The sequence below is a fragment of the Carettochelys insculpta genome, chromosome 20 (assembly GCF_033958435.1).
Source record: "Carettochelys insculpta isolate YL-2023 chromosome 20, ASM3395843v1, whole genome shotgun sequence".
Taxonomy (NCBI): Eukaryota; Metazoa; Chordata; order Testudines; family Carettochelyidae; genus Carettochelys; species Carettochelys insculpta.
This window is the reverse complement of record NC_134156.1, coordinates 17,032,624-17,050,629: the sequence shown is the minus strand read 5'-3', so window position 1 is coordinate 17,050,629 and position 18,006 is coordinate 17,032,624. Positions and strand designations below refer to the sequence as shown.

The 18,006-nt window shown below is 39.2% G+C and overlaps 1 protein-coding gene across 1 annotated transcript in view; it reads right to left on the bottom strand.

Moving 5' to 3' along the window:
* The window catches only part of ATAD5 (ATPase family AAA domain containing 5), a 36,589-nt gene extending 21,879 nt beyond the window's left edge, over nucleotides 1-14,710 (bottom strand). The window contains exons 1-11 of the mRNA XM_075014809.1: nucleotides 14,632-14,710; nucleotides 10,950-12,766; nucleotides 9,793-9,880; nucleotides 7,562-7,726; nucleotides 6,634-6,778; nucleotides 5,932-6,016; nucleotides 4,434-4,615; nucleotides 3,401-3,555; nucleotides 2,931-3,084; nucleotides 2,448-2,663; nucleotides 524-620 (exon numbers count right to left, since the gene is read on the bottom strand). Coding sequence (XP_074870910.1) covers nucleotides 524-620; nucleotides 2,448-2,663; nucleotides 2,931-3,084; nucleotides 3,401-3,555; nucleotides 4,434-4,615; nucleotides 5,932-6,016; nucleotides 6,634-6,778; nucleotides 7,562-7,726; nucleotides 9,793-9,880; nucleotides 10,950-12,766; nucleotides 14,632-14,694 — 3,167 coding nt within the window. The 5' untranslated portion in view covers nucleotides 14,695-14,710. The remainder of the gene's footprint in view (nucleotides 1-523; nucleotides 621-2,447; nucleotides 2,664-2,930; nucleotides 3,085-3,400; nucleotides 3,556-4,433; nucleotides 4,616-5,931; nucleotides 6,017-6,633; nucleotides 6,779-7,561; nucleotides 7,727-9,792; nucleotides 9,881-10,949; nucleotides 12,767-14,631) is intronic.
* Between the last annotated feature and the right edge of the window lie 3,296 nt (nucleotides 14,711-18,006).

Below are 18,006 nucleotides of genomic sequence, written 5' to 3'. Positions count from 1 at the left end.
AGCGGAGGGTAACGAAAATGATTAAGGGACTGGAGCACATGACCTATAGGAGAGGCTGAGGGATTTGGGCTTGTTTGGTTTACAGAAGAGAAGACTGAGGAGTGATTTAATAGCAGCTTTCAATTTCCTGAAGGGGAGCTCTAAAGAGGATAGAGAAAAATTGTTCTCAGTGGTGAGAGATAAAAGAACAAGGAACAATGGTCTGAAATTACAGAATGAGAGGAGTAGGTTGGCTATTTAGGAAAAACAGCTTCACAAGGAAGGTGGTGAAGCAATGGAATGCGTTACCTAGAAAGGTGGTGGATCCTCCATCCCTAGAGGTTTTCAAGTCCTGGCTTGACAAGGTCCTGGCTGGGAAGACTTAGATGGGGTTGAACCTGCTTGAAGCAGAGGGCTGGACTAGGTGACCTCCTGAGGTCCCTTCCAGCCCTATGACTCTATGAATCCCATATAGGGCAGTATCAAAAATCCTTATTAAAATCAATGATAAATTGTATTCTATTGTAAATGTCTCGTATCTTACTTGTGTAACTTTTTTATTTCTGTTGAGTTCCCTATAAGTTCACTGGAATCCTGAGGCTGATATTTCTCTGTCCAGAGCACATCTTCCTTTTCACCATCTACAGCAAAGAAAAAATAGAAATTGTCCATTTTAAACATTTCTGCATTGAAAAAGCTGAGCAAGTTGTGCAAACATTATGATTGTTTTATAGCAGACTTTTTGGAGGAACACTGAAATTAAGAGAATAAGAAGGGGAAAATGGATCAACTCACACAAAGAGGAAAGATAGCTCTCAAGTGCTTAGAGCCAAACCCTGGTCATTGCCACAGCCTGAATAAGTTGGCTGTGTGAAGGGAACTACATGAAAGCTGGGGGATAGGGAGTGGGTTGGAAGGGGTTAAAGGCAAAGAAAAAGCACAATTCACCCTGCTAGAGGGTCACACAGACACATCCAAGTTCACGACAGACTCTGGGCACAGAATTAGAGTTTAAGCACAGAAGGGACATTGGTCTAACTTCCACTACATCACAAACCATTAAATTACACCTACTTGTTTCTATATTTGGCCTAATAAGTTGTACCTTACATATGGGGTTAAGCAAGATGAAAGTAGTTTAAAAAAAGCAAAAAAACCAAACAAAACACACTTAGGACCTCATTAACACCTATGCTGTGGTAACAGCCAAAATTAACACAAAATTGATAAGCAAATAGCTTCTGCTACATCTGCAACCAACAGCATCTTTTGACATAATGAACTTCCACATATAAAGACAACAACTCCATTACAGTTTGCAAGTAAGTTAAATGGGACTATTCATGTGAGTAAAGTTAAAAACCTATTTGCAGGATGAGGGTCTTAATTTTCAGCAGTTTCGTTTTTGACTGTAGGGCTACATCTACATGAGAAGCCTCTGACAACAGAAGTCACAGTCAGAAGGGATTTCCCGGCAAAACTTCTGGCAACAGATTGCATCTACACATAAAAGCAGATTGTAAGAGCAATCTGCTCTGTCAACAGAGAGCAGCCAGACTACTCAGCTCTCTCTCGACAGAATGGCTGACGGGAAGCTCTGCAAACAGGGATGACCAGTGAACCAGAAGCCCTGTCAGTCAACAGTAGTGCCCCTGGAGGTCTCCATGGCTGTTCTGTCAACAGAACACTGTCAAGAGGGCATTATATCTGAATGGGCAGAGATATAATGCTACTGATGGATGTGCCGACAAACTGTTGACAAAGCTCCTTTGCATGCAGACGCTCCACAAACTTTCCCAATTCAAGTCCCATTTTGCCAGGAAAAGCCTCTTTTGTAGTCATAGCCTTGCCATAGACTTGCCAGACACCCACTACATCTGCAAGAGATGCAGCAAGGACTGTCACTCTCGTGTGGGTCTTCATAGTCGCAACACACGCTGTAAATGTAGTCCTCAGTTGAAACTTTAAAGGCTGTGATCCATAGTCTATGCAGACTGAAGGATGCCTACTACTACTAGTCATAGCCTAGCAGTTTTGTAAAATTCAAGTAGGACACACTACCAGTAGTAGCAGTTATAAATCCTGTTTGTTCATTCTTTAATAGTTTCATTTATTACAATTTTTGATTTAACACTGCAATAGTTCAAGTTTTCAAGTTAGTTTATATAAAATCTCATCTGGATGGAAGTCAATATTTAACAAATAAAGCAAGTAATTTAAATCATGGTTTATATTGCCTTGATTTAAATTGCTACATTCTGGGGTTCAGCCACTATTTCCAGAATTGCTTACCCATTTGACAACACGCCCAACTCTATTCCATTCCCCACTGTAGATCTGCCAAAGAGGCCATTTGAAACTGTGCTCTACAGCACACTGCAGGGAATCCATGAGCCCCATCTAGGTCCATTCACTTAATAGAATGAAAGAATGTTCTAAAAATTTAAGTAGCAAATGTAAAAAGTTACCAGAAACATCAGATTCTTGTGGTTTCTTTGTTTCCATGTGTATTACGTTTTCTGCCTCTGCTTGCTTTATGCAGGCTACTTGGGTGTCTGTGCTCTTGGGAGTTTTGGATTTTAGCTCAGTCTCTGCATTATCCATTTGTTTCCTTCTTTTTGATTTGCAGTCTTCAGTTTTTCTTTTCTTCTTGATTTCTTTCTGATTTTCAGAACTTATGTGATCTAGTTCAGAATTTATAATTTCACATTCGTTCATGCATACTAGTCAGCAAAGAATAAAATGCATTACATATCAAAATTTCAAATGTACTGACAGTACATTTGTTTTCTAAAATTTTAGAAATTCTTCAGTAACAATGACACAAAATAAGATTACTGCAGTTTTATTCAAAACATAGTGTTTCTATTTTTAAAATGTTTAAACATTTAAATAGTCCAAAATTTACTGTTTCTATGTTATCAGCAGTTTTAATTATATACATTACTAACCTTGATTTTTATTTTTGGAAAGTATATGTTCCGTTTGTTTTTTCAGAAATTGGTTAAAAACTTTTCTCACAGGAAACTGCAAGTTAGAAGATCTGATCTCTTCCAGCAAGTACTTCCTTAGTACTTTGGAAATAACTGGTCTCTGTCCAGACAACTGAAATATATAAAAAGCCATTCAAAATACCCAAAACACGACTCCAAATAAATCCATATGGAGAAATTCACCTATTAAGTGCAGAATTATTTAAATAGTTTGTTAAGCACAACCACCACTATGAAGTATCTGAAGCTACATACCCTTTGACGTGCTGTAACAGGAAAGAGCAAGCTACATTAACCAACTCTGAACTGAAGTTGCAACACGTCTTAATTAAGGCCACAGGATTTTGTGAAATAAAAGTCCTGAAAAATGTAACCCATTTTTGATTGACCCTTATTTATTTTAGCAATAAAAGACTAAAAATACTAACCACAATTGAATTGTTGCCACTAGGTTTAGAATTTATAACTGAGAATTCACCAAGTGAAATACTGAATTGCGTGACATCAGTTATTTCAGTGTTCGGTTCTCTCATTTTGGATAGAAAAGGACACGATGGTGACATCAACCTCCACATCATACAACCTATATAAGAATAGACATAGAGATAAGAAAAAAGTACTTAATCCATAAACTCAGTCTCCTAGATTAAGTGAAAAAACAACTGCTCTGCAATCCCCAGCCTGGGTATGCCCTCAAAATCAAATCTATATAATTTATATTGCAACATCTTCACATTCCTATCAACTCCACCCTCCCCCACCTACAAACTAAAGAATTCTGCACACCCTTCCCTATACCCTTCTCCACCTAGTGATCATAGGCTTTCCCCACTCCTGTTATTAAATTTTGGCCTCCTTTAGCTCTTTGCAGGATTGTCAATCCATCAATGCCCCAATCCTAGTACCTCTACAAGCAATTCAATCACACTCCTTCCCCTTCAAGACAAGCAGCAGCTATCTTGCTTCCCTACTCATCCTCTTAAAAAGAAAAAGCATAGGAGCACAATTCCTCATCTCTTGAGGAAAGAGCATGAAGCTCTGGGATTCACAATGCTCCAAGTTTCTTTTAATGTTAAAGTAGCAACAGCATCTGGGCTGTTCTGGTTTTCCTTATCCCCTTCCTTTTGAGTAAGCAATCAGCTGCTTCCATGCCCTACCTGGCCGATCCAAGATTTTTACTCTCCCCAAATAAGCAGTTTTTTCCAGTTCTATTTTTAAATGTGCTATTTGTCTATTTATGAATGTATATTATTACATATTACTGAAATATCTGAATTGTTTTAAAATTTTTGACAAGACTATTTTTATGCCAATACACTTAGATTTGTTACCATATTCCAAAGAAAAAGTAGGAGCTGCAAATACTATGATGCTTTGTCTTTAAACCTTTAATTTTCAACATAAATCTCCTAAAGAGTTACTTTAATTTCCAATTCAGGCTCAGGACAAATAAAAACTTACGATCATCCTTCTGCTGTACATGGACAACTGTCTGAAAACAGCAACTTGCCACAGAATATGCTTCTAATACTGCTGCTTTCTTTGCAATGTGTCTTTTTAAGGACTCTGGCAAACCACTCATCAAAAATTCACGTTTTGCCTTGAACTGCTCATCATCTTGAGAATTTTCAGACGCATCTTGGCTTTACATAAAATAAGTGACAACAAAGGCAATCAAGCATCTAGAGTTCATAAAAGTATTTAATATGAATAAAGTTTATCTATCCCTACCAGTAAGTTGACTCATTTCAGACTGTGACAGATACACAATTCTAGATGAAATTTACTAAATTAATTTTAATACCTGTGGGGTCCCTTGTATTAAAACGGGAATTGTTTGTGTTATTGTGAAATTGTATACAACTTTCCAAGGAGAAGGGGCTATGCTCACATGATTCTTCCAGTTATCAAATCTTTGAAGCTTTGCCCCAATGAGAGGACCCATTATCTGGCTAGTACCCAATTCCTGATCTCTTCAAAGGTTTAATGTACATTCTCCAGAGACCAGCAAAGAAAGGGCATACGCATAAATAAATTTGATCAACTGACTTAAGGCATTTGTTCAGCTGCAACTAAAGAACATGACCCTCAGTCCTCAGGGACAGGTTGAAAAGATTTTGGCCTGATGAGATCCAGCCCCTAAGACTGGGTGCTTGTTCTGGGGAGAAACAGAAATGCGATAAAGAGAACTCCTAGGGTGGGTTGAACTCTGGTAAGCTTATTAGCATGCTTATTATTATTTAATATATATTTTCTATACCCTGCTTTTACCTTAAGAATAAAACATATTTGCTAGTAAGAACCTATGAGGTGACTTAACTGTGGGCAATTACAATGTTGTTAGTCTCTGAAAAGAAGACAAAACAGTTCTACGACAAACTGTCTATTGCTGGGAATAATACACTGAATGCAGGAAACTGTTCTGAGAGGGGTGTGTTCATGTTGATGGCAGAGAAGCATGCATTTCTCCTCCCAAGGAACTAAGCAGACAAGGGAGCCAAAACCCTCAAGAGTGGTAGTCCTCTGAGGGCAAATAGAGGGATAACTGCCTTGAACAGTGCCACAATTTAGATATTACCATATTTGCTGAACACTGAGGTTTATTTAAGAGTAAGGAACCTGAAGATGGAACGTACACTCTAAAGCATATTTTTAAAGAGATATTTCCCATTACAGTCATTATGAACTAAATGCAGGTTTAGATTTTGAGCAACATAAAAAGGACCCATCAACAGTACCAAAAAAAAATAAAAAGTTCAATCTAACATTTTACATACCAATTAATATTAAAACGTAACACACTGATACTGCTACACCAACCACTGATATTGCAGTTTGAGATGTACTTTAAATATTATGTAAAATGACTGGAGCACAAAGAAACCTGGATATTGCAACATGATCATGAGCAAATTCAATGAATTCCTTATAAACTATACATAATTTGTACTAGACTGACCTGCTTTCATCAAAAATTATAATTGGTTCATCTGCAACATTTTGAGCTTTTTTGCCCATAAATAAAGGCAGGACTCTCACTTTTCCTTCAAAAAGAAAGCAGATCTTGATTAGCATGAACATCCAAATAATTGTTACAGTTATGTTTTCATCCTAATTTCATCTCCTTATTAGATTTTTCTTGTTATATTGAGCAATATTCATAAAATTTAGTATACTTTAATTCATGAAAGGCTTAATTTATAATGTAATCTCTTTAAAGCTTTCTTACCCTACAGACACTGTCAACGTGAAAATGTCTAAAAGTATTTTACTTAATATAGTTAAATATTTTTCTGTCATTTCACTTTTATCTTGCACTCAGACAGTACTCTGCATAGCCAGCTTCTCCACAAGCATATAAGAGTGTGGTTATAAGACATCTAAATAATCAGGACCAAGAAAAATGGCAGAATGCCAGAAATTTGTTATTTTGTTATTTTAAATAATAGAATCAGTCAGATTTCCAAATGATTCTATTCTATTTAAAGGACAGCGTCAAGACAGCATGTACATATAGTTTCCTTTTGCGAAAACGTATAACAAGAACAAAATTAGATATTAGTGTAGCACACTAATTAAAAATCAAAGCAGGTTTTGGTGTTCAATACTGGTACATTTATATATTGAAATAAAAATTGTGTGTTTATTTAAATCCAATTACCACATGAGCTCTTCATAACCTTCAAATTTCTAGACTTTTTCCCTAATACTTCATTTAAACTTCGAAGTTTCTTTTGCTTTTTCTCCAAATTCTGTGCAGAAACCGTGGTACTCCTTGGGCTTGAGTCTAAAATTATCACTGAATCCTGGACAAGAAATTTAAAAAAAAATTAGTTAAAAATGAAATGCAACATCATCCTTCACCAAACACTGTTTCCAATTGCGTACACTACCAATTAATTATAGATCCCGATGGAGCTCAAATTAGACATTGTTGCAATAACTCAAAAATTGCTCTAATAGTTCTGTGTTTCCAAAAAGGTATATACTGAGTAAGATACATGGAAGAAATCTGCTAAAGCAGCAAATACAAATGAGTGAGCCTTTTTGTACAAAAAGGAAGGAATATGGAAAAGTTGATCTGATTTTATAACTTCAAAAAAATGGTCCATGAAATATCATTCTGTTCAGGAACAGATAGGCTTATAGGTCACATAAGCCCTATCCCTTTTGATTTGAACTATCAGAGACATTAAAAAACCCAAGATCTTGTCTCTTCTGGGTCAAGGACCAGCTTCCTGTTAAACTGACATTTTTACTTAATGTAAAAACCTCAATCCAAACACAATGGCTGTGTTTACACTACCACCTTCCTTCAAAGGAAGGAGGTAGTGTAGACAAGCCCTATATAACCTGTTAGAGTCTGGTTCTGCAGTCCAAATGGTTGCAGAAATGATCTCAATCTTCAAACCCAACTCACACTCATTAACAACGTAAAATCAAAACTATGCTACCATATCATCCCCAGTCATGTCACATGATCTCATAGCAGAAATATGTACATAGGGTAAGAAATGAAAACCAAATTATTGATTTAAAGATGCTAAAAGAAATATGGATTCTACACTAATCAAAATCTGCACACTTACTTCATTTTCTTGTAATTTTTTCTTTTCAGCAAGAGCTTGCTGTCGAGAAGAGCGTCTTATAGGCATTGGGATATCTTCATTAACCTTTGATCTATTATGTTGTACGGTCTTTGCTTTTTCAATCAATTGTTTAGCTTTGGATATATTTTTAGAAGTAGAGCTCATCTATAAAGAAAGTAAAAAACATTGAAAATGCCTGACCAGCATTCCCTCTAATTTTTTCTATCCATAGACAGAATGAATTTTGTTATGCACACTAAGGCATGTGTGCTGCCCACTGTGAGTGGCTGTGGGCAGTCTGCTAATCAGCTGCGTGGCACCTCAGTCTCTCCAATCTCGCCTGACCATTAACAGCCATATATTCCAGGCTAAAATTAAAATCAGTCTACATAAATTACACCATCCTAACACACACTGCATACAGTTTAAAAGGAAATAAAATGGCTGTGGTATTCAGTTTATTCTAAGGTGAAATCTTACTTGGTGTCATTTTACAGAAGCACACAATCAGGAAATTAATAAATTTCCGTGCCAGAAAGGAGCACTGTTATACTCTAATCTGACCTTTTGAATTACAGGATGTCCCCAAAATAGAGAAAATTGGCTATACTACAATCATCATCAGGATCATCACTTTTACAAATTTATTGCTACTACTGGATACCACTTTCACAAAGACACTGCACAAATTATTAGGGCAGAAGAGAAGAGACTCCCACACAAGATTTTTTTTTTTTAAGAAAGAGAAAATTAAATGTACAGCATCAGCAGAGACTGTGGAGCAGACAAGAAATAAACATTCAATTAAAAATAATATACCACCACTAAAAGGTGCCTAATGGCCCTCCAAAAAAATTTTATAATTTAATCAATGAAACAAACAAGTGGTGCACAGGCAGTGATAATTTAAGCTTTCTTGTACTGCTCCTAATATGATCAGCCTGATTCTGCAGGCACTTAGGTCTCTATGAACAATCTTTTCTCCTACAAATGCCAACTACAATGCAGGTAGTGCCAAATCTGAAGCCTTGTCTACATTTACTGGCACCATCGATCTACTTCAGTGTATGCAAACAGCATAGCTGATATCCACATACCACAGCATCTCATGTGCAGTAAGCTAGACGGGGGGCTGCTCTCCCATCAACACCGGCTACTCTTCTCATCTTGGTGCAGTACCAGTGTCAACTGGAGCAAGCTTGGAGATCAATTTAGCATGTCTACAGCAGATGCAATAAAATCAACAGCCAGCGGATCGATTGCTGCAGCATCCATCCACCATGTAGTGTAAACAAGGCCTATGGTGGCTTGTTTCTGCCATATAACTGTACTACAACATCACCATGATGAAGATTTCTCAAGTTGAAGATTTCTCAGCTTCATACCTACTGAAATATGTTTAAGACTAATGTACTGTATTATCACAATTGTAATTCAAACTGTCCATCTGAAACTAGATTAAGCGCACCCATGCTGGAGGTGGAAACCTATGACTCAAAATAGAGATGAATGAGCCTGGGAGACTCCACCAGCAAGGTCTGGTTGGTGACAAAATGCCCAGCTGTGCCTTTTGGAACAAGAGGCTGAGTTTTTAACAGGATACCGTCACTGGGAGTCTGATCAGAGACTCTGTATTTTGCAACAGCCTCTGGCCGAAGTGCTTCTTATAACTGAAGTTTCACTTGCTTCCTCAGAGCAGATAGAGAAGGAATTCTCTGCCTTTGACATCCCTGCATGACTTCCTGAGTGCTGTCTACCAGATAGAGATATCAACAACTCTATCCTTCCCTCCTCCAGAAAGTCTCTGGTATCTAGGTCTTTCTTCTAATTACAACTTTCAACCCATACCTCAGCTTCTGCTTAATGACCTTCCCAAGCTATAGCAGGAAACTGACACTGAGTTTTACTGCTGCCCACAGTACCTAAGTAACAGCAGCAAAACTGGGAAGTCCCATTTCACTCAGGTGTACCTTAGTAAAGTTAATGTCACTGGACCCACCTTGCTGCCAACAGACATTGCTTCCGATTACACTCATCCTCTTAAGTTCTGTAATAATTCAAAATGGAGATCCCCTCATTTACCAATGCACCTCAGGTGAATGGATTTTTCAAATCTTAGCTGGTTAACTTTACACCATACACAACTGGGAACAAAAAGGTACTGCACTAAATGACTAATATTCTACAAGTGACTTCTGAAGCACAAATACTTAACATTTGATTAAAACTACCTTTTTATTTCTTGGGGTAAATTCTTCATTTTCCGTTCCTTCAGCTTTGTCAGGTCTTTTAGATGCATTAATTCGAGTAAACCTCATTCTGAACAAAGAAAAATATGAGGAAATTAATTTTTAAAGGAGAATTTAAGTGTTCCTGTCAGATTCTTTAGAATTTAAGAATGCTGTCAACAAATATAAAAATCCTAATGAATATAGGAGCAAAGCGTATTTTTCCTAAACACAAATGATACTGTTAATATTAGAGGGAATATTTCTGAATCTGTCAAGTTGCTGTAGTTCACTTATTTTAAAACTCTCACACATAGAATATAAACTTTTGCTTCTGTAACCCATTCCAGTGATATTAAAACAAAACCTGAAAAATATTCAGAATTTTGACTTGAGTAAAGATAGGAAAGAATTCTTAGCTGTCTGAAGATACTTAACTTACATACCATTTCCCTCCCCGTTACTGTGATATGCGTAGCAGAAGCCACATAACTGCAAACATGCTACACAATGTAATAAATATTCTTTTTTCATGCAAGAAACTACAGACTGAACCTCTGTCATCTGGCATCCTCAGGACCTGATTGGTGCCAAACAAGAGAATTTGTTGGACCACAGGAGGTCAATATTGTCTAGCATGTTACCAACACTTCCACTGCTTACTGGGCTCTCAGAAGACATTTAGGGGTAAATTACAGCTAAATAGCAGCACACAGAACACTGAGAACCAGGATTGGTGGCTGTAAACAAACTTTGTGGAACCACTGGAAACTTGGCCACACCCATGACAAGTCATCATCTGGCTACCTAAAATCATGCCAGATTATGAATACTGCCATATGAAAGAGTTCCAGATCAGAGAGGTTCAGCCTGCCATCTTCAGTCTTGAAATAAGGCCCTTATGCTGAAAAGTTCTAGCTATCAACAGCAGCTGCAACACAGGGTTCTATTAGTTTTAAGGCCAATCAAAAGCTCAGTTCTTCCTCTTTACTATTCAACTCCATGAATCCTGGTTCTCAATCCATTCACCATCTAATATCCCCTGCCTTTAATGCTGAAATTTATAAAATTTTCCCCAACTAGAATGGGTGCTTTTTTTTTTTTTAAATCAAAGCAAAATATCCAAGAATTATAAATATTCTAAAAATCCAAACTTTTACCTTATTGGGCTCTTTGCATCAAAAGGTACCATAATCACCTCAGACTTATACAGGATATTTTTCTTCAAGGATCTATTACTTGATTTTGGTGTAGAAGCATGCAGGGGACAATCTCCCAGTGCATTTTCTGAAAATGTATTATTAATCCTAATTTTTTCAGGTGTAACATTTTTGAAGTTTTCCATTTTCTTTTGCCTTAGGCTCCTCCTTAATTCATTCTGTTTTGGATACGATAGGATTTTTATATCATTTAAGGTTTTTTCCTTGGTATGAGCATTAGCCCTGGTATTTTCATTATTTTCACTCCTATCTGGAACATTTGTTTCTTTAGTCTCCAAAATCTTCTTTCCTTTCTTTTTAAACACAGCAGTTCTCTGCTTAGTAGTACGATTTGTTTTGATATTACCAGGTGAATGGTCATCAATATAATCCTTTAATATTTCACTTTTGTGTGTTATATTTGAAGCTGCTTCACCTTCTTTCATTCCCTCATTTTGTTTTGAAGGTTTTTCACTGACTTCCTTCAGTTTTCCAGATACTTTTTTAATTCCACTTTTTACTGTATCAGATGCTGGCTGTCTAAAAGCTTTCATAAACTGATGTCTTTCTTCTACAGTACATTTTGGTTTCACAGCTTCAGGGCCTATAGCTTCTAGTACAGCTAATTCCAATTCTTCCTCTTCTATAACTACATTAGATTTTCTTTTTTGAGTCATTTGTTCAGTCTGTTCAATCTCTAAAAGAGATGTACTGCTTTCTCTTTCTATTTCATATTCTTTTTGTTTCAAAAAGATAGCAGCTATTCTTCTAGTGACCTTTTGCTCCTTTAGTAGAGAGGGCGATTTTGGGGGAATGGGATGAATCTGTGCAAGAACAGTTACTGTCCTAAGTGGTAGTTGCTGAGACTCGTTGTCATTTTCAGGGTCACTGATACTATCACTTTTGTCCACTTCATTTTCTATAATAAAATTTTTTGGTGTTGGCATTCTAGGTTCTGGAATTTGTTCCACTTTATTTTCTCCTTGACTTTTCAAAAAGTCCTCAAATGACACTGTGACTGTGCTATCATTTAACTGTGATGTCTTATCCACATCAATGTCAAAACTTGAATTGCTTACAGTACTCTTACTTTCAATTATTTTAGCAGATATTTGTTTTTTACCTTTCAGCTCCTTTTCATTCAGCTGGTTTTCTGATGAGGAGCTTTCAGACAAATTAGTATCATCTTTGTGCTTCCTCTTCCTTGATTTTTTTGGACAATTTATTGATACATTTAGTGCTGATCCAGTTTTCTTAGTCTCTTTTCTGCAGGTGACAGCGTTTGAAGTGTTTTGGCTGTGTTGATTATCTACTGCTAATTCCTCCACACATTTTTGTGCAAGTAAAGCAGATGCACTGTCATTAATAAAACTAGTATTTAAACACTCTTCCTTTGATTTAATCATATCTGTACTATCATCGCTGTTAATGTCTATCACATATTCATTCTCAAGCGTTTTAATCTCTCTCAATTCATTATTTAAATTAACTCTCTTCCCTCTCCTTTTCAGCTTTGAAAAGGATGTTGAAGAAGGTCTCAAAGGTGATTTGCAATCTTTGCCATCATCAACACATAAGTGGCAAGACTGGTTTATTTTATTTTCTCCAACTCCAATTGGTAAAGTGGTCTTCTCATTTGCAGAAGTTTTTTTAAAATAATCCAGGATATTGTTAGATTTTGGTGGTGACAACACTTTATCCACTGTTCTTGCTAATGGTGAAAAATATTTTGTAATTGTTTCTATAGGGGAATCTTCCTCTCTTCGTTTCTTGCATGGCTACAAGAAAAATTTAAAACTTATTTTAACAATGACTAGTTAGACTAATGAGGTATGTAAGGGGGCAACAATGAACAGTGCATTGACAAACTATTTGACAGGATGAATGAAAAAGTCAAGCCTTTAGCTAAGAAAAACTCATATGGTGGTGCACGTCAACATTACCACCCTCTTTCCAACAGATGTTTCAACTTTAGCTAAAGCTGTCCAGCAACCTGAGTAGGGGAACTCACGCTAAAATTCACTCTGTAGGGTAGGCCCTTGAACCTCTGCAAAGCCACAATGACTTCACAGGTCTGCCTGCATGAACTTTGCAGGATCAGAGCCTAAAATAGGTAGTCCAGAATCCTTTCAGAGCTAAGTTAAGGAAATCTATCTTCAGGACATATTATCAATGACTGAGGCTAAATTTACACTATTGCAGAAAGCTGGGGGAAGGGAGGGAGGAGCAGCCTCTCCAACCATCCACCCTACTTCTCGGGGCCAATGTAGATGGGGCTCAGCTGCCCATGGTGAACCCTGCAGGGCGAGAGCAATACCCTGCCCATGGTGGGCTGCTTTAGTCCATACTGGTTAACCTTTAACATCCCTAACCATGATATTGACTGGCTCCTAAATGCACTATTGAAATGTAAATATTGATATTAAAATATCAATACAAAAAGAGAAACATTATTTTCTACTTCTTGAAAAAATTTGGAATCCGTTACTTCTTTTTTCAATATATGAACAGCAACTACTTATTCTTCATACTACCACTGAACTAACTTCACAATGTACAAATGTCATTTTTTTGTAATGCTTTTGCCTGTAAGTCAAATAGACTGAACTATACAAAGTTTTTGTACTACTTTAACCATGCTGGTTTCTAATCCAGTATAATTAAAGCTGTACAGCCCCTTACAGTGAATGCAGTCGTAAAGGTCTTTACGCTGGTACAGATTATCATCATAAAATTAGAGGAATAAGCTATACTAGAGTAAAGAACCATCTTTATAGCAGTATAACTGTTTCAGAGTACAAATTATCTATTTCAGTAAGAAATATCAAACACACCCATAACCAAAACAGCTAAAACCAGTAAAAACATTGTATGTAGACCAGACATTGACCATCACCAACAGACTCTACTATGCTATAGTTTTTGTTGTAAGACACATACTGCGTGACTCCTTTGTTTGCTTTGGCGGAATGCAAAAACGTTATGATTAAAATGACACTGAGCCATAACTTTGGTAGCATTAGTGGTGTATAAAATCAATGTTAACATTTGTTTTTACATTCAACATGGAGATGTTGGCTTAGTGGGATACAACAGGGCAATATTTCTGTTACGTGTTCATATGTTAGCTCAATAACAACATTCTGCATTAGGTGATGTTTTACACACAACAACAAACAAACAAACAACCCCAAGTTGCTAATACACCACCACCCTGAAACGTACATCCCACAAAACCAGGGCAGCAGCATACCACGGGAAACACACAGAGTTGCACCATGAAGCGGCTCCACCTCTCCCCATCAGGGCCCCTGACCCAATAGTGCACCAAGCCATCGCTTATCAGCACGAGTCTTACCAGAGAGCCCAGGGGCCCGATTCCTGTACCAAGCCTATCAGTGCTTTGTTCCACCACATTACCCCCCTGCGTCAGACGGCCCTCAGCTCGCTGCACCCCAACTCCAGTCTCATGTCCCACAAGCCCGGGATGAGCCCCCCGTCCCTGACCTAAAAACGGACCTCACCAATGGACCAAACCCCCGACCCCAGAGCCCTCTCGCCCCCCCGGATTTCGACGCCAGGGCTCAGCCCCACAGCATGGCCCCAGTTCCGAGTCCTGGGGTGCGGGAGGGGCGCGTCTCACCGGGGCGTCGTTGTCCTTCCCCAGGGCAGAAGTAGCCGCCGCCATAGTCACTCTCCCCCCCATCTCCCCCTGTCCGGGGGAGCAGGGTCCCTCAGGCCCAGGGAGACTCTTGCCCCAGAGCCATTGGGCGAGAGCGCCCGGCCCGGCCGGAGCCGCCTGACAGGACTTAACGTGCAACGGAAGCAGCCAAGCAGAAAAGCGCGCGCAAGACACGTTCGGAGCCCGGCGCGCTAGGGAGCAAAGCCTATAGGCCCACGTGACCCAAGCGAAACGGCACACATCCAGAGGCTCCACCATCACGTGATGCTAGCACGGCGCGAGCCGTCCCGCCTTCCCAGGCAACCGGCCTCTCTGAAGTCACGTGATTCCAAGGCTAACCTGCTCGCGCCTCCGCCCTTCGGGGGTCACGTGGTATCGCGGATGGCAGCGACCTGTCGCTGTCAGTTGGATTTTCGCACTTCCTCCGCGGGAAAATAAAAGGGGCGGGGCCGCTGCAGCGTCCTGACGTAACAAGAGAGGTAGCAACGGGAGGCAAGGGAGGACAAACTTTGTGTAAATGTAAAGCTGCCTCAGCGGTGGGGCTGAGTTTGTGTTGTTATCAGTGGGGGTCACAGAGGAGGCAGTTTTATCTGAAAGTGAGGTAGCCAAGCTGCCCTGGCTGGGACATGCACTGTGCTATGGCTGCCTCTTGGGCCCTGAAATCACCATGGGGTGCCCCCTGCCATCAGTGTCATAGCCAGCTGGGCAGGTGAGGGCTGGGTTGGCTCACCTGTGCCAGGTTGAGGGACAGTAATTAAGGGTGTCTAGGTGACATGCTGGAAGAGCCCTTGTCCGAGAGCCAGGCCTGTGGTATGAGTGGCAACCTCTGAGTGGCAACCTAAGAGTGCATCCTCTGTTCAAGAGGGAGAGGCTGGCTAGGCTGCCAGGAAAGGGCCAGTGGCTGAGTTAAATATGTTGAAAAAGACACCAGGAAAGAAAGAGGAGGTAGGATGGAGTCTCTGCCCTGCAGCCCAGAGATTTAAGAGGCAGGGATCAATAATAAAAGCTGACAAGGGACTTACTGAAGTCTAGGAGAGTTAACAGCTGAGCGCAAGATGAGGTCACAAAAGACTGGGGAGGAAGAGGTGTGCCTGGTAAGAGTTTCCATTAGTGCCATGTGCCTGCTGTCTTTCCAAAGTCATGAACTGCATTTAATAAACTTTAAAATATGCTTTGAACCTTTTGATTAGCTGTGGCCTTTGAAGCAGTTTGTCATCTGCTTGAGACTGTAAGGCCTCAGTTCTGATTAGTGCTTTAGGGCACTGCCACTATTGCAATATTTAAAAAAAAAAACAAGCAGGCCTGTAGCACTCTAAAGACTAACACATTTATTTGTTAGGTAATGAGCTTTCATGGGTAAGAATGGATCTTACCCACAAAAGCTCATTAACAAATGTATTAAGTAGTAGTTAAGGTGCTGCAGGACAGCTTGTTTGTTTTGTTTTGTTTTATTTCTTGTTTGTTTTTTGCGAAGCTACTAACACAACTATCCCTCTGAGATTACTGCAATGTGAGACTGTTATTCTGCAAAGACATATGTGTTTGCTTAATGTAGTGTGAGACTTCAGTGGACTACTCTTTGTGCATTTAAAATCAAGCATGCATAAGTTTGCAAGAGTGGATCCTAAATTACATGTGAGAATAAAGGTAGCATGAATTAGTGGCTAATGCACTGGACTGAGATTTGGGAGGCCTTGTTCTGTTCTCTAGTCTGCCACTAACCTGCTTTGTGACACTGGGCAAATCAGTTCACCTTTCTGTGCCTCACTTTGTCCCATGCTTTGTTAGCTTTTTCAGTTAGAATGCAATTTCATAGAAACAATGCCTGCCTTTTATTATGTATTTTTACATAGACTAGTATAATGGAACTTACGATAATACAGTATGGTAGGGCCTGGCTCTGTAAGAGTGTAGAGGTGCAAATGGAGTTACTTGCAGTATCCTGGATTAAGCACATACGAAAAAATTTGCTTGTCCTTAATGTTTGTACATGTTGATTTTTGCAAGGGCAGGTACCCAGAATACATATATGGTGTATCTATTACCCATTACTTTAGCATTTGTAGTGCTTCACAGTCTTTTGTGTGAGCATCATCTCCATTTTGTAGTTGGGGATGTGAGGCACAGGGCAGCTAATCCACAAAGGTAGTTAGGGTTTAAACTTCCCCTGAAAACTAGTAACAGAGAGGTCTCCCTGAAAGCTAAATCATAGAATCACAGAATACTAGGACTGGAAGGGACCTCAAGAGGCCATCAAGTACAGCCCCCTGCCCTAATGGCAGGACCAAGTACTATCTAAACCATCCCTGACAGACATCTATCTAACCTGTTCTTAAATATCTCCAGCAATGGAGATTCCACAACCTCCCTTGGTAATTTATTCCACTGTTTGACCACCCTGACAGTTAGAAACTTTTTCCTAATGTCCAACCTACACCTCCCTTGCTGCAGTTTAAGTCCATTGCCTCTTGTTCTGTCCTCAGAGGCCAAAAAGAACAAGTTTTCTCCCTCCTCCTTTTGACAACATTTTAGGTACCTGAAAACTACTATCATGTACGCCCCTCAATCTTCTCTTTTCCAAACTAAACAAGCCCACTTCTTTCAGCCGTTCTTCATAGGTCACATTCTCTAGACCTTTAATCGTCCTTGTTGCTTTTTTCTGAACCCTCTCTGATTTCTCCACATCTTTCTTGAACTGCGGTGCCCAGAACTGGACACAATACTCCAGCTGAGGCCTAACCAGCACAGAGTAGAGCGGAAGAATGACCTTTCACATCTTGTTCACAACACACCTGTTAATGCATCCCAGAATCATGTTTGCTTTTTTTGCAACAGCATCACACTGTTGACTTACTTGTCTGAGGCCCTTCAGGAAACAACATAGTTCTCCCAAGCCCCTGACTAGCATTCTAACGTTGGTAGCTCATCCTTTCTGCTGTGTTGCAGAGTGACTTTTTACATTTGAAATTACAAAAGTGTTGTATGGTGATGACTGTATTTTGGTTGCTCTAATGAATTATTCGTTTATTATTAAGGTGTATACATGTAAAATTCAGCAATAAAGTCACTGGTAGTTCACTGCACATACAAGCACTGTCATATACGGCTTTACTCGCAGTGATGATGGGTGTGAATGAATATAAAAGAGAGCCTTGAATTGTGAATGGGCTTTTGGCAATCAGGGCTTGAGTTTGGTGACTGTCCTTTCCTAGAGTGCTAGCTTGTGTGCCAATTAAATGTACGTTTTTGGGGTATCAATAAAGTTTTTCTTGATTAAAAAAGCAGCCAAAAGCCCAAGCAGACTTCTGCCCCGCCCCCTGGTTGGCTCATTGCCCG